At 36.2% G+C, this 25,421-nt stretch overlaps 3 protein-coding genes and 1 pseudogene across 3 annotated transcripts; 2 read left to right on the forward strand and 2 right to left on the reverse strand.

Moving 5' to 3' along the window:
* Positions 1-1,301: 1,301 nt before the first annotated feature.
* Positions 1,302-10,770, reverse strand: LOC149002416 (E3 ubiquitin-protein ligase BRE1-like 2). Its single transcript, XM_089137430.1, has 19 exons — positions 10,394-10,770; positions 8,096-8,257; positions 7,878-7,965; positions 7,522-7,752; positions 7,204-7,371; positions 6,759-6,952; positions 6,519-6,602; positions 6,278-6,397; positions 6,012-6,198; positions 5,760-5,920; positions 4,894-4,965; positions 4,462-4,538; positions 3,841-4,035; positions 3,293-3,365; positions 3,100-3,186; positions 2,829-2,966; positions 2,496-2,698; positions 2,151-2,313; positions 1,302-1,828 (listed from the first exon to the last, which is right to left on the reverse strand). Exons 1-19 carry the CDS (start codon positions 10,499-10,501, stop codon positions 1,697-1,699), a joined length of 2,643 nt encoding a protein of 880 aa, XP_088993556.1. The 5' UTR covers positions 10,502-10,770; the 3' UTR covers positions 1,302-1,696.
* Positions 10,771-16,396: 5,626 nt separating this feature from the next.
* Positions 16,397-17,317, reverse strand: LOC149002417 (putative F-box protein At4g38870). Its single transcript, XM_089138711.1, has 2 exons — positions 16,707-17,317; positions 16,397-16,494 (listed from the first exon to the last, which is right to left on the reverse strand). The coding sequence occupies exons 1-2, from the start codon at positions 17,272-17,274 to the stop codon at positions 16,397-16,399; spliced, it is 666 nt and encodes a 221-aa protein (XP_088994837.1). The 5' UTR covers positions 17,275-17,317.
* A 1,061-nt stretch (positions 17,318-18,378) lies between these two features.
* Positions 18,379-18,905, forward strand: LOC149002418 (ABSCISIC ACID-INSENSITIVE 5-like protein 5; annotated as a pseudogene).
* Positions 18,906-23,270: 4,365 nt separating this feature from the next.
* Positions 23,271-23,860, forward strand: LOC149002419 (putative UDP-arabinopyranose mutase 1). The gene is made up of 2 exons (XM_089138712.1): positions 23,271-23,444; positions 23,603-23,860. Exons 1-2 carry the CDS (start codon positions 23,271-23,273, stop codon positions 23,858-23,860), a joined length of 432 nt encoding a protein of 143 aa, XP_088994838.1.
* The last annotated feature ends 1,561 nt before the right edge of the window (positions 23,861-25,421 follow it).

Raw genomic sequence — 25,421 nt, forward strand, 5'->3', positions numbered from 1 at the left:
GAGGGTGAACGGGGGGAGAGTGGGGGTTAATGTGGGTAGTATAGGCCGAAGAGGGTGGAATGGAGGGGTGAGGTGGTGTCAGGGACAGTGGATGAGGGGGGGGGGTTTGTTGTGTGTGTTGGTGGTGGTGGTGGTGGTGGTGGTGGTGGAGGAATTGGAGAGCGTATACATGTTCCACTACCGGAGACACGGAGCCCCCACCCGGATACCGGGGAGAGTCATTTTGATCATGCCACTCGGGATTATGATCATGGTGGTGAGTATCGGCGTGGTCGTCAATATCCGATACGAGGCCGAGCCACCATCGAGGGGGAGCTGGCCATGACTATGTTAATCCTTGGGATGCGGCGATTGCGTCAATGGGGTCCATGAGCTTGGATGAGTCCGCAGGGCTCCACACCGGGTTATTGGCCTACGGGTAATTATGGTGTCCCTCTCCCTCCTTCGGATGGACGGTATGATATGGGAATTAGTAACCCCTCTAATTCTTCGTATCATGGGAGCTATGGTGTCCCCTCCAGTTCTTCGTATCATGGGAGCTATGATGTCCCTCTCTCTCTTTCACAATCGAGTCATTCGTACCAACAAGGGCATCGATGCCATGCGATCGTTCCTTGGCCCTATTCTCACTTCCCTCAATTGGAGTTCTCACGGCGGAAGATGACCGCTATAGAAGCTGCGGTGAATGATTACTTAGACAATTTTCAATATCGTATGAGATGGGATGAGTATGTGAATTTGTTGGGGGGCATCAATGGAGACGATCGAGTCGGAGGAATTCGATCCACCTAGGCACGGTGCCAGTGCGAGGCGAGAGTTTCAGATTTTATATGGTTGGATGACTTTATGTATTACGGTATTTGTACAATGAATTGTAGACTTTATATGATTTGGTTTTATGAGTTTTAGGTTTTTAGTTTCGGGGCTTTCGTCCGCGTATAGTAAGACATGGGTCGATTAAGAACATTAGTTTAGGTAATGTTTTAGATCAAAATAACACTACCAATGTGTTTATTAGCCTCAAATTAGGCTACACATCAAATTTCAGGTCAAAATGACCAAAAAACCCATCGAAACAGGGGTTCGATTTTCATCGAACCCCTACCAAAAGTCGCCCGACTTTTGGCGAAACGCGGGGGGCGCGGGGGGCGGACCCCCCCCGGCCCCCCGGCGGGGAAACAACGGTGGGAAATCCACTCAAATCCAACAATTCAAGTTCATCAAGTCTTGGGTAAACGACTCTTTCATCCCCAAAAATACGTAGCACTAGAACGACCCACTAAATTAAAACTGAATATAGGATTGGGGCATGAAGCCTACAGATTTGCAACATCAAAATCCTAGAATATGATCTCAACATGCATGGAGCCTCTACCTGTTTCACAATTTGTATCTGCAGAATACTGAACCCAAGTTGCAGAAACTTACTTCTGGCCTAGATTCAAAAGTTTAATACACCAAGAAGATGAGACTACGACATAAACAGTACCACCAGTTTGAGCGCCCAACACAAAGCTGCCACATGATATGAACTTTATGCTAAAAATTTTGATTACCATCAAAAGTCTAACAAATATGGGGCATTGAGGAAGGTCAGAAAGACACCTAAGGCTTCAAAATTAAGAATGAAATACACAGTTATTCAAATAAAACCCTAACGAATGAGAGCAAGCCCGGGGGGGGGGAGGAAGTGAACTCAGATATTCACAAATCGGACGTCATTCTGCCCAAACGCGGTTCCACACCCTGGGCACTTCCTATGACGAATCTCCAGGTTTCTTTGGATGCATGGATTGCAGAACAGGTGGTAACACTTTGTAATTACGACCTGCCAAAAATACAGACTAATTCCATCAGCAACACACACCCATGAAGTAGTTAACTTGATGCAGGTAAACTTCTCTAAAAACAAATTCCTATATCAACCAGAGCGTCAACATTATGCATAACCAAAAGTATTCTATCTAATTGGAAGATTGACCTGATATATGTGCAAAAATATAACTCTCAGTTTACTAATATTGATGCACTCACGGTACCAATATAGGCATGAGCAGAAGTACTTAAGTAATGCGAAGGTTAATCTTAACAGCAATGAGTACCAAAAAGGTTCAGAAAGTTTCACTGACAAAGCAAGCTTAAAATCCTACCTCTTTAGGCCGATCAAAACATACACCACACTTGAGGATTGCCTTGCACTCCTTGATCTCATCTTGAAGCTTCTGTACTGCAGCCTCCCCAGTCGCTGAACTCATCTCAAGTACCTTCTCGTTCGACTCCTTGAGCTCTTCCTCGAGCCTCTTTCTCTCAGCTCTGAAGCAAAAACCACTAACAAATCTTACAAACACAACGGTGACAAAAACTAATATGAAACTGAGCCATCCTACACAACAAGTTGAGATGTGGACCATCACAAGGTCAGGACCAACAACGAATAGCTCCATCTGCACTACGTGCAATCTTGTTTGAAGATACAGTTAAAAGTTAAACCAAACCTTTCACTCTCCAGTTCTGAACGGATTTCTGCTGCCTTTCGCTGGTTCAGATCAAATTCTTTTTCTGAGGAAGCAACAGCAGACTTCAGCCATTTCAACTCTTTCTCAGCATCAGCTAGTTCCCATTTTGTACTCTCCATGTTGATGGAAAGGTGTCTGTTTTCCAGAGAAGATTTCCCAGCTTCAGATACATATGGTTTCATCTGCAAAAACAAATTTTGGTTGGAAAGGGACGTGAATTTCTCCTCCCTTTAGAGAATAAGAAGGGGGGGGGGGGGAAGGTGTGGGGAGGGAAGGCGCAAGGGAATGATTTTAGAGTAGACAAATGTCTACCTGCTCTTCGCTGCTGGAAATCTTAAGTTTGAAGGATTCTAGTGATGCATTAACTTGCTGTAGCTGCTTTGCTAACATCTGTTTCTCAGAAAGGAGGAAGCTCTGTGCCTGTTTTGTTTTAACACTCTCAGACACTAGCTGCACTCAAAACCCAAAATAGCCCCAAAAATCAACCATCAGCAAATTTAACGAAGAACAAAAACAAACACACAGCTGGACACAGATATATTAACAGGATTGAGCTAGCAAAGTATGCACAGCTAAAACAGACCTTGATATTGTAATCATCTCTGTCGGTAACCTGTTGCAACAAATGTTGGTTCTGGGTCTGCATATCTTCATATGCTTGACCAATGGTCTGCAGAAAAAGAACGAAACCATTAACATTAGAAATGTTCAGACTGACTGGTTAAGCAGAAGTGCATAATGACAGGAATAGTGCAGGCAAAGAGTCAACTGGAGACCTCAATTTCAGAAATATAAGCCTCTGCTTCTCCATCCTTGATTTTTATGGCCTCTGAAAGCTCCAACACATCCCTAAAAAATGAAATGCAACAAAGTGCCGTAAAGAAACTTATGGATACTACCAATTGGACATAGAAAATACACCTTAGTTTTAATTTGTTCAATAGAAATGACAGTTGCAGAGACTGAAGTTTCAGCCAAAACAGGAGTTTTCACAAGCTTATTCAGTAACCTTGTGAAACATCTTGTTAGTTGCAACCCTAAGCTGGACCAGGAAAGTAATGACCAATTTATAGATAGGAAGTTAATTTGGTTTTAGGAACTCTATTTAAAGGCTATTTCTTAAACTGAGATTTACTTGTTCACTAGGGGTCAAAGCACAGAGTTAAAAAATCATAAAACTAGAAAATCAATAACAATGTATACTTGCACATGCATTTAGTTTCAAATTAACCTTTTTCTGAATTTTAAATCTAATTAATAGGCAAGGAAAAAACAAAAACTAATGCTCAAGGAAGTTTCCAAATGGCAAAAATAAGAATGTCACCTCTCAGAAGCATCCAATTTGCCCCTCAAATCTGCTATTTCTGCTTCAGCTTCAGAAAGTCTACGTTGACAAGCAGCTTCAGCTTCATTTGCAGCTTTAACTCGTAATTCTAGACTATGTTCTTCCAAAGCATTCCTCAAGACTTCAGCCTGTACATGAGCTCTATGTTCTGATTCTTTTATCTCCATCAGACCTCTGGTTCACAATAGAAGCTAATTATAGATGACATCAAAAAATAAAGAAGGAAACCTGCATACATCGACTAGCACCTGAAACTTAAAAAAAATAAAAAATAATAATAAAAAAAAAAACCTAATAATTTGAAAACCCACCTTTCTTAAGATGCACAGGTGTTCTTTTGGATACAATCTAAATTACTGTGCTTAAACCTACAAGTTGAATCCAGCTATTTAGATTCTTCCACAGAGAGCCCCCCCCCCCAAATAATTCATAACATTGAAGCATCGTCATCACATATTTAAAAACTATAGGGGAAAAAAGGTTCTCAGCTTCCAGTCAGCATGTCACCTCATCATTATAGAAACCCCTGTTAAACTAATGCCAAGTTGTCAACAGCACTGTTAGTAAGAACGCCTAGAATAAATTTAGTTAGGTAAGTACCTATTGTCAAAACATTCCTGTCCATGCATTTCCAATAAGATTTCTAGTTCCTGTCTTTCCTTCTGCAATTCCTCAATCTGAAAAGGGAAAAAGAAAAAAAGAAAAGAAAAGAAAAGAAAAGAAGAGAGAGGAAGAATAAGTAAATATAGATAATTTCAAGGAAACAATAACCCTAATTTTGCAGAAAAGGCTGAAGTTCAATCCTGTTTTTAGGAAGATATTCATACACATGAAAAAGAAGTAAAAAAAAGCTATACTAGGACCCAAGGCGGATGAAATGATGACCAACAACTTTGAAAACAAGCCAGAAGTTTGAAAAGCCAAGATTGTTATGTCTGCCTTGTGCTGGATTAAGGTTTTCTTAATCCTTCAAGGATCAGGATAGCACAACTCAAAAAATTAAGTGCATCACTAAGATAAGAGATAACATACCAAAACTTTGAGAAATTTGATCTCTGCAGCTTGTTTAGCACATCTATCTTCTAGACTCTTCATTTCATTCATCTACAAAAATAGAGGTGATCTTACATCCAGATAATAAGAAAAGAAAATCATATAAAAAGCAATAATAACTATTTTAAATAATCTCAAGACCATCAATTCATCTCAAGTGTTAAAACCTTCATAGCCTATACAATCAGTCCGAGCAACCAAAATGTGTTAAACAAATTGCTTGTTGCCACCACAATGAGAAATTCTTCCCTCAACAAAGTGCTTATGGATAGACATTCCTTTTGTTCTTATTACTCATGGAATTCCTTTCAATCTATTGAATGATAAGTTAGAATGGCGAATATGTAGTTCATAAACTCCTATAAGTCAAAACGCAAAATACAAGCAACAGCACACTCATAAGGTGAAACAATGAATAATTAATATTTGATGAATTGACCACCAGATTGAATAAAGAAACACTGCAGAAAAATAAATGAACTGAAATGCACTAACATTAGTCAAAATGAAGCATGTAAAGATTTTAACTGACAGAAATGGGTCCAATTACATCATGACACTGTTGTTACCAAGCATCCATTAATATCTCCTTCTTAAGTCCATATATAGTATATACAACTATACGTATCAGTTTTCCAATTGCTAATTGAGATGGCACATGAATTTATATGTTTACCTTCAAGTTTTAACTCATGTCACAAATTTTTCTTTGGATGAATAATCAACATATTGCAATTTACTTTTAACATCAAAATATAGAGACCAATAATAAATTTTAAAAAATGAGGGGGGTGGGGGTTGCAAGAGAACACAGTAGCGTAGGGAACTAGGGATCTGACAAGAACCTTTCTACTTAACAAAGCTTTCAGAGAATGGGATTCTTCACGTAAAGAGATGGCTTCATGAGCTGTCTCCTTGCATCGATTCACCTGTTCTTCCATCATCCCTATTTCCTTAGACAAAGCAGAAGCCATTACACGGAACTCTGCTTTAATGTCCCTTCTACCTGAAACAGATGGCATGCTTAGACAACAGAAGCTCACCAGAACAGGACGGCAGAAGACAACAATAAATTTCAGAAACAAACTCGCTTTTACCTGAATCTTGCTCAGCTTCTTCCAATTTAATTTCAAGGTCATTTCTTTCAATCACAGACTTTTGCCTCTGAAGCTCTAATTCTTCAATCCTAGCCTCAGCTGTGTTAATAGCATTTCTTGCATCCTCAGCTGATTCTGCCTTTGCATTCACTTCCTTCTCCCTTCGCAGGACATTAGTCCTATCAGCCTGAAGTTACATTTTTAAAGAAACAATCAGAAACCAATGTAGCAGCTAAGCACAAGCAAAAGTGTAAAGGAAAATGTACCTGGAGGGAAACTGTTAGTCCTTTGTACCGCTCAAGTTCAGTACTCCAATGTTGGAGTTGATCACTTAGTATAGTGTAGGGTCTGGATGAAACTATAAATTTCTCATCTTTCAGCTCATCCTATGAAATTGCAAGCAATAACAGGTAATTTGGACCAGAGATCAGTAAACAAATAAGCAGACATAATGATTTCTCAGAGAACTAAATTAAGAAAGGAGGAAAAAGGGATCTATGAGCCAACCTGAAGTGCTTTCAGCTGCTTGGACAGATTTAGATTATCTTCTTGTGCCTCTTGAAGCTCTGAAAGACGGCTTGCTGCTTGTATCTGCAAGATTTGTACAACAATGCCAGACAATCAGAATTCATAATTTTGTTTCCAACTAAGAGAGGGGCAAAAAATGAGGGACTAGGGAAAATAAGAATCTGTGAAGAAGGTCAACAAGTGTGACACAACAATTATCATGAAAGTTAAGCACGATACCTTAGCTTCCTCCATGGAATCCTTAAGCTCACGCAACCCCATCGTCCTATCCACAGTCTTTTCAGGTGACATGCTCCCATTTACTGCATTCTGAACAGGAACATGCGCTCCAGATGTGCTGTCCTTCTGCATTTTCAGATTAACTAATTTCCTCCTACTTTCCTCCAGTTCGGCCATGCATTCCTCTAGCTCACCTGTCAACAGAAAGGACAGATCAGATCCAACAGACAACAATTTATACTATTTAAACCTATAGTACATATTGTGATTAATTATAGCCTAAATGCTTATCCCACAGTCCCAACAATCCTAATTAGCATTCTACATATTTGGAAAAGTTATGGGCATAAATGCTAATTGATAGTAAAATACACTTATACAATAAGAACGTGCATAAAAAAATAATACAATCCAAATATGAATCAGTGGAAATGTTTCTCAAGACCTGCAAGGCGTTTTATCTCAGATTGATCCACAGAGTGGCTGTGCACATAAGTTTGGATCTCATGTGCATATTCTTTATGCTTCAAGTGAAGAATATCAATCACCTTCCGTAGATTGTACGCTTCCTCCCTCATCATTTCATCAAGTTTATGCAATTGGATTAAAGCATCTGAGATATTCAAACATGAGAAGATAAGCAATCATCATAGAAATTCCTCAAAAAGTTCTCATACAATAACTCGGGCAATAACATTAAAGACAGAAAATAAGAACAAAAATACATCAACACACAGATCCTCACACCAAGATACTTTCTGACCTTCAGCAGAGAGCATCCCATGAAGATTTGATGCAATGCTATCTGTTTTAGCTCTTTGGGCATCAATAGTGTCCTCCAAATACTTCATTAAATTCAAAGTAGAGGAATGGCGAGCAGCAAGTGCTTCTTCGACAATTTTGGTAGCTTTCTTGCCTCCACTTTGATCGATAGAAACAACTTCTAGAAGTCTACAGAGAAACACCTCCTCCCAAGGACAAGATGGAATTGAATCTAGAGAAAAAGAAATGGCCCAAATAAGAATCTTATATGCTTCTATAGCAGTATGAGATTAGCTCTACACATTTTATCAACGAATCAACAACAGTTTAGAATACATTAAAGAAATTGAATAAAACCTTGATCGCGATCAGCTTGACCCAGAACTTGCAAAACATTTTCATCAGCCCCAGCACGTACTCCAAGCAGTACTAAATCGTCAACCAACTAACATTTGGGCAAAAATTAAATCAATAAAGATACTAAGGAAAGAAAATCTGTAGAAAAATATTTCCAAGATCGATCTAGATTCCATAATTTCTTGGGATCAGGCTCAGTTGAATATTCTTCAGTTTACCTGATTCCAGAGTCTGTTCACCGTAATTAAAGTATCATCATACGAAGTCTGCCTGTCCTTCATTTCTTTGAACTTCCCTTCTAGAACATGCAATTCATGTTTCTGGGCATCAAGCTGCTGAACAAGTTTTTGATTCTGATACTGGAGAACTGCTGCATCAACCTGCAAATACGGATGGACGTTTTGACCAAGGTTTAAAGTATCGGTATCGAGTATCGTATCGGTAAGATGATTTTAAGAGATGTATCATCCTGTATCGAGTATTGTATCGCTCTGACTAATGTTTTTTAGTATATTTCAATGGAGAGACGTATCGTATCGGTTAGGTCAAATATGGATACGTATCGGCTATTATCGTATGATATCGTGGGATACTTTAAACCTTGGTTTTGACTCTTCTTACTTGATGCAATATATCATAACGGCGAAATTCAGAAGCATAACAGAGACATCTACAGATATAGGGCTGTCAATGGACCAGATTCAGATCCGACGGTGGCATTACGATATCCGCATCCTCTTATATATGGACAATGAAGTCAAATAACCTCCAATTGGTTTTCGAACAGACTTAGTCAGATCGGATGGTATTCGGGTTGTAACTTTTAACTAAAGATTCTCCTAGATGGGTATGAACAAAGATTTAGTATAAATTTTTTACTACCAGCTGATATCCTTACCATTTTATTGATGAGTGCTAGCATTGACATTTGAGAATTTAACAACTTTCCTTGCTTCTTCCCTTCTAATCTCTGATTTTCTTACACTTTGTACAATTAATTTTCTTTTATATTTATTTTAATAGAAAAACTAGAAAAATAATTACATTTTCCTTAAGTTAAAAATTCAAAATAAATTAAAATAACGAAAACATATCCAACAAGTGGGTATTACCATATCTGCATCCTATTAGTTTTCGTATGAATCCGGACTCCCCTAAATAGACACAAATGAGGATTGGAAGCAGATTTCATTATCCATTTACACCCTATATAGAGGTAGCTTCAATCTACACACCTTAGGAAGGCAGTTTTCATGTGAACCATCTAGCTCCAATCTACTCATCCGAAAGAGGAAATTTTCATGTGAACCATCAGGGCATGGTACTCTATTATCTCAGTTTTGTGGCTTCTCAAGTCAAGATATAGGCCAACATGCAGATATTCCATTAATCATCTCATATATTGTTTTCTCACTAGGATCTCAGTTAAAGGTTTATCTTGACTCGACTTGGTGAAACGAAACCAAAACTTCGGTTATAAAAAGCACATTTTGGTGGAGATTTCAATCTCTTCCCACATTCTTTGGTTAAACAGTGGCATAAGATTCTACAGTGATGATGTGCATTCTGCCTGCACTGTATGCACGAACTTCAATGATCAAAATATGCAAAGAAAGAGGTGTATATACAGACAACTTTGACCAAAATATTAAATTTTATTTATTTATTAATTTGGATGAGTAATCAAAAACCTTTACTTTCAGGGGGTATTTGTGGTTCTAAATATGCAACAGGGAGATGACAGGAGGCCTAGAAAAATGGCTTGCTGAAAGAGTAATTTTCTCCACAGTTGTAATGGTTCTTTACCTTTAATGAAACATGCAACCTTTGCAGAAAACCTCCACTGATCACAATTTACAGTAATGGCTGAGGATATGTATAGAAATTTTGAGGAATCATAATATTCTTTTGTTGTTATGGATGCTTTTAGATTCTAAAAACAGAAGGGACTTGACAGGTCACCAGCAATAGCACTATTCTAAAAGGATATCATACTCTCCCAATTTTACTTTGTTTCCTGCAATATGGAAGATATACTGACACTGCACGGCACATTTTTCCTTAATAGTCATGCTTATTTTACTAACATCTTGTTCATGATTTTTTATTTGAATCAGTAGTTTATGGAATACAGAAAACATAAGTTTCGCTGTTCTTGACAATTATAATTTATACGGGTAAGTTTTCTGGGTGTCCAAATCAGTAAGATACGTATTCCATTGGCGAGTGTACCCGTTTCTTCCATTATTTACGTAAAAATCCCATTACATTTAGTGATCAAACTAACACCATCTTCTCAGGCTCGAATTAAACCCATCGAATTATCAAAAGTTCATAATTTCTACAATATTAACCAAGGAACGGATCAAACTCAAGAAGATCAATCAGGATATTCTAAAAAGACATGCATGGACCAAGATGATCAAATCCTTAGAATACAAGATTAAAGAATTTAAAACTGCCAACAAAAAATTGCAAATTCAAGAGATAACAAGAAAGATTAACAGCTAGCTTACAGCTCTGTTCTCAGGGGAAGTAAGTGAGTTCCTAGCCATGGCGGAAGATACAGAATTGAAATGACGTTTCTTCTTCTTTTCAGTCTCCTCGGCTTCGGGATTCTCCATTAAAATCCTCCGAAACCAACGCCACCCATTAAAGGTGGAACCTTGACGATCTTATGAACCTTAATTTTCTGAGACACAATCAGAACCCTAGAGTGTTTCAATTCACAGTTAGCTACTTACTTAATCAACAAACCAAATTCTCCATTTGAAGAGCCCCAGGCTTCCAACAACTTATGCCATCATCTGCGCTGCGAGTTGCGGTTTTCAGGAGTTCGAAAGTGAGAATGGAGAAATAAAATAAATCAACTAAACAGGAGATTTGAGGAAAAGCCTATTACATACAAAGCTAACGTAAATATTATTTTTAAAGTGCAATCGGTATTAATAAACACTTCATTAAGGTCGCCTAGCCGGTTCGATTACGGTTCGGGCTCAATTTGCACGAGTTGAAATCGAACCCTGAAATGAATCACATTCATCATTTTACAGCACCGAAGGTGAAACCAAATAATTTTTTTTTATTGATACATGATTAGGCTCGAATTTGATTTATATAAAAAATAACCTGTCGAATTAAAGAAATTTAAGGTAATTTCATCTTAATGACAATAGAAATTTGTGAAAAAATTAAATTCACATGAGCTAACTTCCCCTTCTGATATTAATAATGTAATAATGAGTGTTGTTATGGACAATTTATAATAAGGTTACCTAGGTCGATAAAAGAAAACCGGACCGATCAAACTTTTGTCAGACCACGAATAAAACGAAAGCACTAAGCTATGCGCACAATTTGAATAGTATCTAACCTCCTTAAAGATAGGGATAAGGATTCCGATCAACTCAGGTATTTTAAATTATTTTTAGAGTTCAAATCGGATTCCACAACTACAATAATAATTACTCTCTCTAGCATTCACAGCTCTACAAGTTGTTTTCGTCTTCTAGAGCTATAAGCTTCCACTAATTTGATTATCGGAGACATTCGTCTACCAATCGACTCGAACACGTTTTTGCAAGTTGTTTGATCACGTAGCCTAACGGATTTTTACAGCAACTGAGTGTAATAATTTTTTTACCAAAAATGAATATAATAAATGACAATATTATATTTCAGGTGACACATCAGATTCAGTTATTATATTGTACATGGTAGACCACATACTCTGAAATTTGACTTATACATGATATAATATGATTCTAATTAATTATTAAATTTTGACGCAATATATATATATATATATATCCCTTAGTTTTCGAAATAACAATTATTATTTTAATTAAAATAATTTTATTAACATATTTTGATTTTTACAAGATTTTCAATAATTTGAATTAAAAATATAGTTGAAGATGAACCACTAATAGATTTCTAATAATAAAAAGGAAAATTGGGAAAAACACAATTAAACTCAATGATAATCTTCGCCTATATTAATTAATCTAGTTTACCAACAAAGAACTGGCATATACAACCTTGGGCTTCTTGTTTCTTTTCCACATATCAAATACTTTGGAACCTGCCTAAGTTTGTGAGTCAAAGTCCAAGAAAAAACTTCAATTACCATAAGTTCTTGTTCCTTTCACATTTCATGAAACCCTTAGAACGTACCCAAGTTTGTGATTCAAGTACAAGAAGAAAGTTAATTACCATAAGTTCTTGTTTCTTTTCCATGTATCAGAAAACCCTTGAACTTGCCCGAGTTTGTGATTCAAGTCCAAGAGAAAACTTCAATTACCATAAGTTGTCCTCTACTCACAGGGACTGGGCCAATAGACACAAGGGATGAGAAGTAAGAAAGGTATGGAGGGATAAAAGTTATAATCCAAGACTTCCTTGGACTTACTGTCCATAAGATTGTCTCCATTGTCTATAAGCACATGTACCATAAATGCATTGGTTAAATACTAAGCCAACAAGCAACTCAACTCCTATTCTTAAAAAAGTTTTCTCAGACCACAAAAAGAAAACTCCAATGCATCCAAAGTAACCATCAGTCCTTTTTTTCTTTATTCTTTTTGGGTAACCAAAGATCACTATATGGGCGGAACCAGGTTATCTCCCCTCTTACGTAGCAAATATATCAAACACCTCCCATCTGTTAACTTTCTTGGTTAAATTTAACTTTTACGGTTAAATATTTTTCTAAAACCCTAAACTATCATTAGCTAAATTTTTTTTTAACCCTAAATTAACGTAATCATCTTAATAGTTAAAATACTAAATCACCCTCAATTAAAATAATTGTTAAAACCAAAACGCCATAGTTAAAATCCAAATTATCTTTAATTATTAAAAACCCAACATACCCGAAAAAATTTTTTTGATCAAACAATTAAAAAAAACCCAAAATAATAGTAGGTGTTTAATTTTATCAACATACCCTAGTTTTTTTAAGTGCATTTTTTATTTTTGACTTGATAGTAGTACGTGTTTTTTAATTGTTTGATAAATTAAAAAAAAAAAGTATGTTGGGCTTTTAATAATTAAAGATAATTTAAGTTTTAACTATTTGGTTTTTAATAATTATTTTAATTGAGAGTAATTTAGTAGTTTAACTGTTAGAGTGATTACGATAATTTAGGGTTTAAAATAAAAAAAAAATTAGCCAAGGGTAGTTTGGGGTTTTTTGAAAAATATTTAACGATAAAAATTAAATTTAACCGAGATAGTTATCGAAGGGAGGTATTTGATTATATTTGCTAGGGAAGAGGGGAGGTAAGTGATATTATCCAACTAAGAGGGGGTGTAAGTGCTATTTGTCCAGCTAAGAAGGGAGGTAAATGATATTTTAAGATTGGGGAAGCACCAATGCTTTTTTCGTCACACATATTATGTGGGCCCTTATAAGACCCATTAGGGTCCCACCTATGAATTATTTTATTATTTTTAGAAATATGCCAACATATACTGGGACTCACATATATTTGACAAAAATAGGTAACTTATTAATAATGGTATTTTTTTTCAACAAGGTAAATTAAAGCATCAGTTAAAAAAAAATACACGTGACTTTAACCCTAAAAAATTTACAAACAAAAAAAAATTTAGATAAGAAATACAAACCAATAGTAGTTAGTTACCTTACAATTATAGACATTTTATTTACAATATAAAATCAAATAAAGAATAACATAAAAAATAAGTAAAAGAGAAAAAATAAATAAATTGAAAAAGAGAAAGAGAACCTAATTGTGCAGAAGATTTTTTTCTCAAATTTTCCTTCATCCACACTTATAGAATAAATAAAAAGAAAGAAACCGAAGAGAATAAATAAGAAGAAAATAGGAGATATGAGAGAATAAATAGGGATTGAGGAATTAATTTCCATTAGAAATGACATTTTGAAAATTTAATAATATATTTTTTTCAAAAATTTCCCTTAACCCACGTTTATAGAAGGAGAATAAATAGGAAGAAAAGATGTGAGAAAGAAGAGATGGGAGAATAAATAGGAATTGAGGATTTATTTTTTAAATAAAGATGACATTTATACCCATTATTTTACCTTTAAAATTTGTTTTCAAATTTGGGGGAGGGGGGCAAAATAGTGATATTTCACATGTGAGAAGAGAAAAAACTGGAAAAATGAAAAAAATTAATATAAAAAATAAAATAGATAAGGAAATAGTAAAAAAATTAAAAATCCGGTGGCTCGGCCCCTTAGTGGGTCCGCCCCTGTATATGTCAATTACAAGAACCGATGACTAGTTCACATGATGGGAGGGGAGGAAGGAAGAGGAGGTCAAGAGAGGTTTGAACACAAGACACAAGACCTTCCTTAAGCTGCCGCCATTGTGCCAAGGCACATACATTTCTTGTTAATTCATGAATCTTCAATCATATTCTAAAAATTTACAAATTTTAATAACTGCGCCCCCCGGGGGGGAACTACTCATGAACTAAAAATATGTGATTTCGTTTTGACTTGGTGAGAGTCCAAGCACTTGTGTAAGTCCTTCAAAATTTAAATGATTTAATTATCAAAATAATAGCTTAAGCATACACTATTAGTACATTGCATGGCACTATTATTAAGGATAATCCTTTGGTTTTATGTTAGATATTTTAGATTACTTTTTCAATGAATGTTTATTTTTTCCATTTCTAATCATAAGCATTGTTTGTTTGTCAAATTTAAAATGAGATGAACAAAAAACATTTAAAAGAAAAAACACTTTTTACATGAAACCCTAAAAATATAGTTTGTTTGGTTCAATGGGGTTGAAAAGTTGATAGATAAGAAGGCTTACTTGTTGACATAACATGTTATCTGATGATATGGCATTGCTATTTTTTCTATGTTATTCTTTTTCAAAGTCTTAAATATTTAGTGAGACTTTGTGAAGAAGTGAAGAAAGCAACCAAAGTGAGACTTAGATTTGAAACTTTTCTATAAAATGTAGACCCCCTTACTTCTACAAACAAATGGTGCCATAGTGTAACTTTTGATGTTTTTATTGTACATTAATCTCAAAAAGGAATCAACTCGAGAACTTTTATTATTTTTTTTTTTTGAATCCGAAGAGTTTATATATAGGGGAGGGGGAATATTACTAATATAGGTGCCGCCGGATGGGTGCGAACCCAGGACCTCCCCGTGGGAGGTTGGGCTTTTAACCGCTCTACTAATCCACCATTAGCAGAACTTTTATCTTTTTTTTGGGTACAAAGGCGCTTTTTATATATAGGGATAGGGATATTACATATGCCGCCGGTAGGAGTTGAACCCATGACCTCTCCACTGAGAAGCGGGTTCCTAACCATCCTAATACTTCCTCCATTGAAGAACTTTTATCTTGTTTACCTACTACAAGGAGAACGGTTTCAGAGACAACACGGTAGTCTCATAGGTTCTTATAAAAAAATAACATTCCACTTCTCTGATCTTTTGAAGGATAAAAACTAAGTGGTACATGTGATAGCATTTTTAATTAAGGAAAACACAACCAAAAAGGAAATGTCATTTCGTATTAAATAGTAGTTTATTTTATTTCTGGTGGTTCTACATTGAAATACTTTTAGGCAAATTACATATAGACCTCTTGAATTTCAAATCAATTACATATACTATTCTTAAAAGAAAATCAAATTTATAAATGTTCTATTATGTTAAGTGTTGGGGTTAAATGATAATGTCATCAGTTAATGGAAGCAATTACATTTATTACCCCTAAAAAATAAAAAAATCAATTACAAATGCCCCAAGTGTTTAGGTAATTAAGCCAACTTCTAAGGTGTTTGTCATTTTTTCCCCACAATAATTCAGACATAGTCTTGTAGGATTGGCAGGTCTTCTTCTTATTCTGCGTGGTCTTTCTGCAACAGGATTAGCTGCAGATGATATACTTTGTGTGAGTGCGCCGCCGGCGGATATGGCTGAAGTGGTCCCTTCCGCTACTACGCTGGTTGCTGTTGGAACCTCTGTGGCTGCAACTGGTGTATCAATTGTGGCTCTCCTCCCCCTAAAGGAATTCATCACCCATGTTAATCAATGCAGCAATGATTTCTTATATAAGAATGATAGATAACATAAACTAACTAGTCTAAAGTTCAATCTTCAAAATAAAAGAGTTTCTAACTCTTACCTTTTAAGTTGTCGCCTCCCCCTTTTTTCTGTTTTAGGTGTCGGCAAAGTTCCACTGCTTCCAACCTTAAGAGAAACCAGGGTCTCTACAAAACTAGCAAAGAAATTGAAATTGGAAGGATGACGGTAGCATCTAGTTTCTATTATCGTCGTCATCCGTTTTGTCACTGTGTTGAACACAAATGGCTTTGTCTTATCTGTCATCATTAGAATTTTCTGGCCATCTTTCAAAAATCCTCTTGAAGATATGAACCTTGTGTTCATATTTCTAAACAAAGGAGATTTCATCCTAAAAACCTTGGACCAGGATTCCGTCACACCATACTCTTTCATCACCCATAGCTCGATCGAATCCTTCATTGGGTGGCTAGTACATACGGACAGGCACCCTCCTAGATGCCCAAGGCAAAGCTTCATATCTGACTGATAGAAAGGCAGTGACGGCATCTCTTCTAACACTTCTCGCTGTAAATCAAAATATACTATTACATTATAGGCACTACCAGGGAAAGAAATAAAAGCTTTCGTGCTTGGTGCGGCCAGCCAATGAAGAGATCCACCCACACAAACAGATGTGTCATGCTCTGGATATCCAAGAAAGTAAGGAAAAGAATCACAAACGTGTTTCCACCTATGAGAACCATCACCAACTGTATATATCATGACAGATGATGTACCTTGATAATAATTGTAAGCAATCTCCACCACTTTATATTCCTTGGTTATGGGATTAACGCCTAGACCATGCACTGAAAAAATTTTCATTGTAGAAGCTTTATCTCTCTTTCGTGGAAGTAGAAGCTTTTCTCTGGTAGCTGGATTGTATAACCATATATGAGTCTCTTGAATTATACTAATTGGCCTCTTTTCTAAGCCTAAGCAAACCAAACCATCACATGAAGCTTGGAGCCTAATATTACATGGAAACGATCCTCCCAATTCCTTAACGGAATGGACTTCTCCTTCTCCTCCTCCTCCTCCTCCTTTCATCTGGGTAGTTTTGGTGATGTAAGATTCAATCTTTGAGGAGTAGAAGCAATCAAATCCTTCAGCTTCAGCCTCAAGGATGTGAGTTGGATTTGGGTTTTTCTTCATGTGCTTAACAACGAAAACGGGATCGGAAAATAAATTTTGCCATTGTTTGGATACACACCTGAATCGCATCAAGGACTTCACTGCTAGTCTCGAAAGGATTTCTTCCATAATATCAATTGGCAGTTCTTCTGGCCCGATCTCTTCCATCATAACGGTTGACTGTTCTTTCTTCCTCCTCACGTTTGTTCGTTTCGCTCCTCCAGTTTCTAAGCTTTGAACTAGATCTTCGGACAGATCTCTGGGTTGCGATTTGTATTTATATACATTGCATGTACAAGGATTGACCAAAAAAGGAAGAAAAAAAACTTACAATTTGAATTTGAATGGAGTCGTTTGTGAGTTAGAGTTAGAGTATGAGATGATTACTAATAAACAAAACTTACAATTTGAATTTGAATGGAATCGTTTGTGAGTTAGAGTTTGAGATGATTACTGATACAGTCCTGGTCTCTCGACCAGAGAAGAGAAAAAATTCAGACGAGAGAAAAGCGGATTAGAAGAAACAGGGATTTATAGAAATGAAGCACAAATCTCTAAGAGAGAAGCTCTATTATCAATTCTAAATCTTCCATTCCTATATCATTTTGTTCCCCTTAAAGCAATAAAAATGTGCCATCTGGACTAGGTATGATCTATATGTAGGTTGTATCATTGTCTACTGTGAAATAACGGCATTAACAGGAGCCCTACATTCAAGAGATGCAAAATAAATAAAATAAAATAAAAATGATGACGTAGGGTTATTTCCCAATTAAAAAAATTCCACCAAGCTGATAATTCATTTTATTGAAGGGCATTTTGATTTAGTCAAAGCTTTTCCTTCTGATTCCGCAAAAAATAAACCCCATTTAATGAAAGTAAAGATGTCTATTGTCATTTGATTGGGAAATATTTGGGTAATTTTCATCTGACCCCCTGAGGTTTGGTCCATATCATTTTAAGTCCAAATAAATGGACACTTTGCATCTACCTCCCCTGAGGTATCCCAATAAGATCAATTAAGGACAAATTATGATTTGTATGACGAAGATACCCTCAGTTGTAAAAATTAATTTTTATTTTTATATTTAAAGATTTAAAGTTTCTTAATTGTTGTATTCAATTTCAAAGTTTCTTAATTGTTGTATTCGATTTCAAAGCATTTGCTTGAAAGTCTCACGCCCTCAGAGGACCAGAGGTGAATGTCATGATCCTTTTACCTTCTAAAGAGACTTGAAACTGAAATCTTAAAATCCCTAGCAATAATTTGAGGAAATGGCGTCGTCGAAGGTCATGGCGTCGTCGAGTTAGGCGAATTCGGAGTTGGTTGCGGCAGTCTTCAATGTGTTCGTTTCAGAACGATCCGAGTAAGAATTTTGGATCTATGAACATGGACGAGATACTTAAAAACATTTACAGTGATAATCTCGCGGGCGGTGAGATGATTCCCTCTGCTGCAATCAATGAAAATGGCAAATCAAACAGTGCGATATCAATTGTGGCCAACAAAACTATTGAAGAAGTTTGGAAAGATATTGTTACCAATGGTGCAGGTGGAGGTAATGTTGAAGGAAAAGTCAGAGGTGTTAATGATAATCATGTTACAAGGACGCAAGGTTTCAGGAGGAGATGACTCTTGAGGATTTTTTCTGGCGAAAGCTGGGGCAGTTAGAGAAGAAGATGTTAGGGCAACGCAAGTTGCAAGGCCGACGCAAGGTATCTTTCATTCGGATCCAATGATGAGCAATTGGTTTCAGCATCAGGCACGACAGCAACCGATGGATTTAATTGTAAAGACATAATACAAATCCTATGATAGAATAGACATGAGGGTATTTTTGTCATAAAAATCACAATTTGTCCTTAATTGATCTTATTGGATACCTCAGGGGAGGTAGATGTAAAGTGTCCATTTATTTGGACTAAAAATGACATGGATCAAACCTCGGGGGTCCAAGATGAAAATTACCCGAAATATTTAAAGTTGAAATAGTAGACATATAAGGATTAGAAGGTGAATAAGATGACTTGTTGAATTGACCGATGTTTTTTACCACTGATGCAATTGTGGCTGTGTTTGGTCATCGATCAAGAGAGGAGGAACTACTTATGGCATTTTCACCTGAATTTGTGAGGCAATTACATGGTATTATTTTGAAGGATTGTGCTTGTGTCTTACCTTGTATACCTTCTCTCAAAGAAGTGAAAGAAACATAAAGTTATTTGAATTTCATTCATAGATATTCACGGTATGCTCCTTATGCTAGTTGGGTTAATGAATTATGGTCGACAAACAACAAACTATAGGGTATATCAATCAAAGTTTCATGATTACCTTATCCCATGCGAGCTGTTTACCCGTGATTATTCGATATGCTTATGAAAAATTGATCACATCAGACTGTTTCCGTGGTCAAACCCATTTTGAATTTGATAAAAGCATTGCTTGTGAAGTGGATTTAAGCTCTTCTATATATTAGAAGACACCTTGATCTATTTGTTTCTATTTATTCTAAATTGATTTTTTGTTTTTTAATACACCCAAGTTGATGCATTGCCTTTGTTAATATTTGTTCAAACTCAATGTGTGTTTGTATTTCGGATTCTAGTAAGAATGAAAGATACATTTAAACACGCTAATCTGATGCATGAATCGAATAGTACAAAACCAATCATGCTTCTTAAGGGGCTTTTTTCTTTATGATCCTTTGACTTAGAATATTGAACATTCTATGAATTTTGTGTGAATGACCCCAGGCCCAAGAAATGGGTTAGAATGAATGCACAGTCTCCTGAAAGGCTGAAACACAACGCCACGGCCCAGAGATTAATAATTTGTTTAGTTGATTTAATCTATCGAGAGTCGAAGCTATATAGGAAAAGAGACAAAGAAAGAGATGAGATCAACAATTAATATATAACAGATGCACAAGAAGAGAGATGTGCGAATTCGGGTCAAAAGAGTCATCTCAGATGGGATAAGATGAGAATATGGGATGAGATGATTCAAATTACACGATTTATGTTGCTCGCCAAGTCACCAACTGTAGTTTTTGGATGTATCCAGTGGTGTTGCATCAGCATCACCAAAGCAAACGATTTTATTATTATTATGGAAAATGCCTCAGAAGTTGTCTCGGATCGGGGAGCTTTTGGTGGAAGAGGTTTGGTTCAAAGACATGAATTATTTAAATCAGACGATCCCAAATAGGTTTGGTTTGAGGTTTGCTAGACCGAACCAAGGCATTTCAAAATGAGAGGGAAATCCCTTTTTTCGTTCTTATGCAAGTGCTTCACTAAAGGGAGCTTCAAAACCTCAATCGCAGAGGAGTCGGAAACCCTCTCACAGGGAGCTTGGAACCTTGGAAGGAATAATATTGTATCATGTCGAATAATGTAATCGTTGATGTGGTAGTTTCTACCACGACCGGTGATTTAAGAAATTTGAACTGCTGCTTTGATTTCTTTGAGAGGCATCACATTATTGCAATTTTACTAGGTAGCAATCTTCGACTTCAGATACTTCTAGGATTAACTTCAACTTCAGATAAGTGAATGAGGTGTCCTTAAAACTTAAACGTGTACACTTTTTCAAAACTTAACTTGTTATCTATTGCGTTTAGTTATTTACAAGCTTTGAAAGTTAATTTTTAACTTATCTTATCCTTATGATCTCACGTTCTCTTGTTTCCATTAATATTTTACTTTTTAATTGAACATACTAAGGTGTGGTGTAGACTCCCAGTGGGACCCTCGTGGAGGCCATGAGGATTGAGAACATGAGTTGCGTGACAAAAAAAAGAGAAACTAAAGTTACACAAGAAAAGAGAAACTAAAGTTACACAAGTCAAAAAAATGATGATAAGATAAACTAATGAGGATGTTGAAAATATATAGTAGATGATATCATATGAGCATGTATTGTCCTGTAATTATATGATCTATCTTGTATAAGATTATTGTTATAAATACTCGAACTGTAACACTAATTAAATAGTGTGAAACATACTTCTGTCATTCTTTGATACTATAACAGAGATTCGTTTCCTAACACTTATTATCATGGTATCAAAGCATGACAGAAGTATGTTTCACACTATTTAGTAAGTGTTACCGTCAGAGTATTTATCACAATGGTCCTATACAAGATAGACCGTATAATTACAAGACAATACATGCCCATACGATATCATCTACTATGTATTCTCAACACCCCCATCGTGTTTCTCTTGCTTTTCTTCCTCCTCTTGTAACTCCACTGCCTCTTTTGCTCCTTCGTTTGCGTCAAGGTGAACGTTTAACGAGTTATGGTATCAATAACGAGTTGGAAATCAGGGTTTATCCAGCACAACAAAATGAGATGGGTGTATGCGGATGTCAAGGGTTATCCCAGGACATATTTGGAAGAGGGTAGGTTTGATAAAGGGATTTATCGTTTTTAAAGGATGGAGAAGGAATCCACTAAAGATAAACTCAAGTAGGTCATTTATTCAAACCCCATTCTAGGTCTTAGTATTTATCCGTTGATGACTTAAATGTCTTTCTGATAACTAAGTATGAATCTGATGATGATGATAGGAAACTTCAACACTTCGAAATAGACAGCCAGAACCTTTATTTCTTATGCAGATATCAGACCATGATTAGTTAATGTTTTGGATAATACAAAAAATTAGGAAACTCATTACCTTATTTAATTATTTAGCATTTCAGTATTGTCATTAAATCTGATATTGCTTTAGCAGATTTATTGCTTTCTCTAAGTAAGATGTGGACTCAAATTCCTCTATTGACAATACATAGTAGATGATATCGTATGGGTATATATTGTTTTGTAATTATATGATCTATCTTATATATGACCATTGTTATAAATACTCTGACTGTAACACTTATTAAACAGTGTGAAACATATTTTTGTCATTCTCTGATACCATGACAATAAGTGTTATGAAACGAATCTCTGTCATGGTATCAGAGCATGACATAAGTATGTTTCACACTGTTTAATAAGTGTTACAGTTAGAGTATCTATAACAATAGTCATATACAAGATAGACCAGGGTTTTGAAGGTCTTACGAGAGGGTTTTGGACTATGTAAATTGGAGATGTCATTTAGATAAGTTAAATTTAATTGTCAAATGAATAAGTTTGAGGGTTTTGTAATTCCTCAGAAATATGTTTTTCCGTGACATTTAACCTTGACATGATAGGATCAGCGATGTATCTGAGTTTGAAAACTGAGGGTCCGAGGGATATCAATTTTGACAGTTTCATCTTTAGTATGGTTAGCAAATTAAGTATTCTATGTCCTATGATTAGTGTATTATCAATTTTTTTTTTCGATTGAAATTATGATAGTATCTTATAAATTAAATTTATTTTTCAAATTTCATTTTCAGGCAATTTGTGACAAACTATATTATTCTGTAAAACTGGTACTCCCTATTTCTCAGCTACGGTTCTACGACACGAATGTCCCTTTAGATGAAGAAGACAAAGGGTTGGCATCTCTTATTACAAATTACTTCTGAACTGCCTCAATTTCATTGAAAGGGACATCAGTGGAGGCATGCTATAAGGAGTGTGCGAAACTGATAAAGAAGAATCTGACTACGGTGAATACTCACTACGCAAATTTGGCAGCTGAGATGTTTACCTGGCTGGATGTGTGGGCTGCCATTAATAATAGAGTTGATACACTGCCAAGGTAAAGTCCCCTGCAAAAGTAATTTACTTGTTCTAAAGTGATTTTTCAATTAATTTGATATAAGTTTTATAATTTAGAATAGAAGAGAGAGAGGCTTGGAGTATATACTTAAGATTCCAGTTCGCTCTATAAATAATATGGATTCTTGTTATAAATACTTTGATTGTAACACTTATTAAACAGTGTGAAACATATTTCTGTCATTTTCTGATACCATGACAATAAGTGTTAGGAAACGAATCTCTGTCATGGTATCAGAGCATGACAGAAATATGTTTCACACTATTTAATAAGTGTTACAGTCAGAGTATTTATAACAATAGTCCTATACAAGATAGACCAGGGTTTTGAAGGTCCTGCGAGAGGGTTTTGAAACTCCCTGCAAGAGGATTTTGGACTATGTAAGTTGAAGGTGTTGAAGGTGTCACTTAGATAAGTTAAATTTTATTTTAACAAATGACTAAGTTGGAGAGTTTTATAATTCCTCCTCATAAATGTGTTTTATCGGTTTTTGCCCACATATTGGCATTTAACCGTGACATGATAGGATTAGCGATGTATCTGGGACTGAATACTGAGGGTCAAAGGGATGTCAGTTTTGACAGTTTCATCCCTAGTATGGTTAGCAAAGTAAGTATTCTATGTCCTATGATTAGTATAGTAGCAATTTTTTTCCAATTGGAATTATGATAGTATCTCATAAACTAAATATATTTTTCAAATTTTATTTTCAAGCAATTTATGACAAGATATGTTATTCTATAAAACTGGTACTCCCTGTTTCTCAGCCACGGTTCCATGACACGAATGTCGCCTTAGATGAAGAAGACAAAAGGTTGGCATCTCTTGTTACAAACTACTTCAGAACAACCTTAATTTCTTTGAAAGGGACATCAGTGGATGCATGTTATAAGGAGTGTGCGAAACTGATAAAGAAGAATCTGACTACGGTGAATGCTCACTACACGAATTTGGCGGCTGTAATGCTTACCTGGTTGGATGTGTGGGCTGCCATTAATAATAAATTTGATACACCATCAAGGTAAAGTCCCTTACAAAAACAATTTTACTTGTTCTAAAATGATTTTTCAATTAATTTGATATAAAGTTTTATAATTTACAATAGAGGAGAGAAAGAAGCTTGGGGGTCTATACTTGAGATTCCAATCCGCCCTATAAATAATATGGATTTTTATTATAAATACTCTGACTGTAACACTTATTAAACAGTGTGAAACATATTTATGTCATTCTCTGATACCATGACAATAAGTGTTAGGAAAAGAATCTCTGTTATGGTATCAGAGCATGACAAAAGTATGTTTTACACTGTTTAATAAATGTTACAGTCATAGTATTTATAACAATAGTCCTATAAAAGATAGACCAGGGTTTTGAAGGTCCTGCGAAAGGGTTTTGGACTATATAAGTTAGAGGTATCACTTAGATAAGTTAAATTTAATTGTATCAAATGAATAAGTTGAATGATTTTTGTAATTCCTCATAAATGTGTTTTTTCGGTTTCTGCCCACGTATTGGCATTGATACGGAGGAAATATGATCGAACCTGGTTCGTATTCGGTTTGACCCTCGACCTCGGTCGAGACGGAGGGAATCGACTCGCTTCCGGGCAAGCCGGGTCCAGGAGATAGCTTGCTGAGGAAGAAAACTAAATCGGCAACAAGCACGCCCTAATCCGGCTAATGGATTAGGTTAATTACCCTAATGATGGCAGACTCAACTTGGCGGCTGTCACTTATCGCTATTCAAGGGATAATCATCGGATAACCGTGAGGTTATCTCAGGAGTCCATTACTAGTTCAAACTTGTAGAAGTCTATTGCTCAACGGATCTAACTATTAGAATCCAACGACTATCCGAAGAAGGCTCAAATGCATCCAACGAAGAAGAGTCAAAGGTACACTCTATATAAACCTTACTTACCTACGAGGTGAGGAGGACCCAGATCCATATACACATTGGTAGACGTAAACTCTCATATGCTTACGATCTAGATCACTTTCCCAGTTTTTGATTCCTTAGCTCTGTGCGTCTAGCAGAGCCGTTTGTGATTAAGTTCATCGAATGACTTAGCCTTCGGAGGTGGACTCCCGACCCCAGCAGTTGGGCCACATCTGACGCTTTCGTTTTGCAAGTCATCACAAGGAGATCTAAGGGCTGAGCAGATTTTGGACGCATCATTTGGCGCCGTCTGTGGGAAAGACTTATAAAGCTATGGTGACTAGATCGGCAACAGCCGCTGCACAACGTGATACTAGTGTTCAAATTCCTGGAGAGAATAATCCAGATATTCCCCAGGGAAGTTTACCACCTCTTGAGGTAGATGGTGGCCAAGGAGGACATGATCCTCCGGAGACATTCCAAGATCAATTGAATCAGGTAAAGATTCAACTTTTGGAGGTGAGTCAAGCACTCCGCCTGCCAACCAGACGAGTGGTATTACCACAAGAACCTAATCATCGCGATTCAGGGAGGCGTGTATTACCACGGGATCAAAGATTGACTGAAGATCGGAATATCGGTCAGAACTTTCGCGAAGGTGACCGAGGACCTAGGAGAGTCGACGATCTACCTAGGTGGGACGAT

Source organism: Hakea prostrata, chromosome 10 (assembly GCF_041222555.1).
Source record: "Hakea prostrata isolate BN-2017 chromosome 10, UWA_Hpros_2, whole genome shotgun sequence".
Classification (NCBI taxonomy): Eukaryota; Viridiplantae; Streptophyta; class Magnoliopsida; order Proteales; family Proteaceae; genus Hakea; species Hakea prostrata.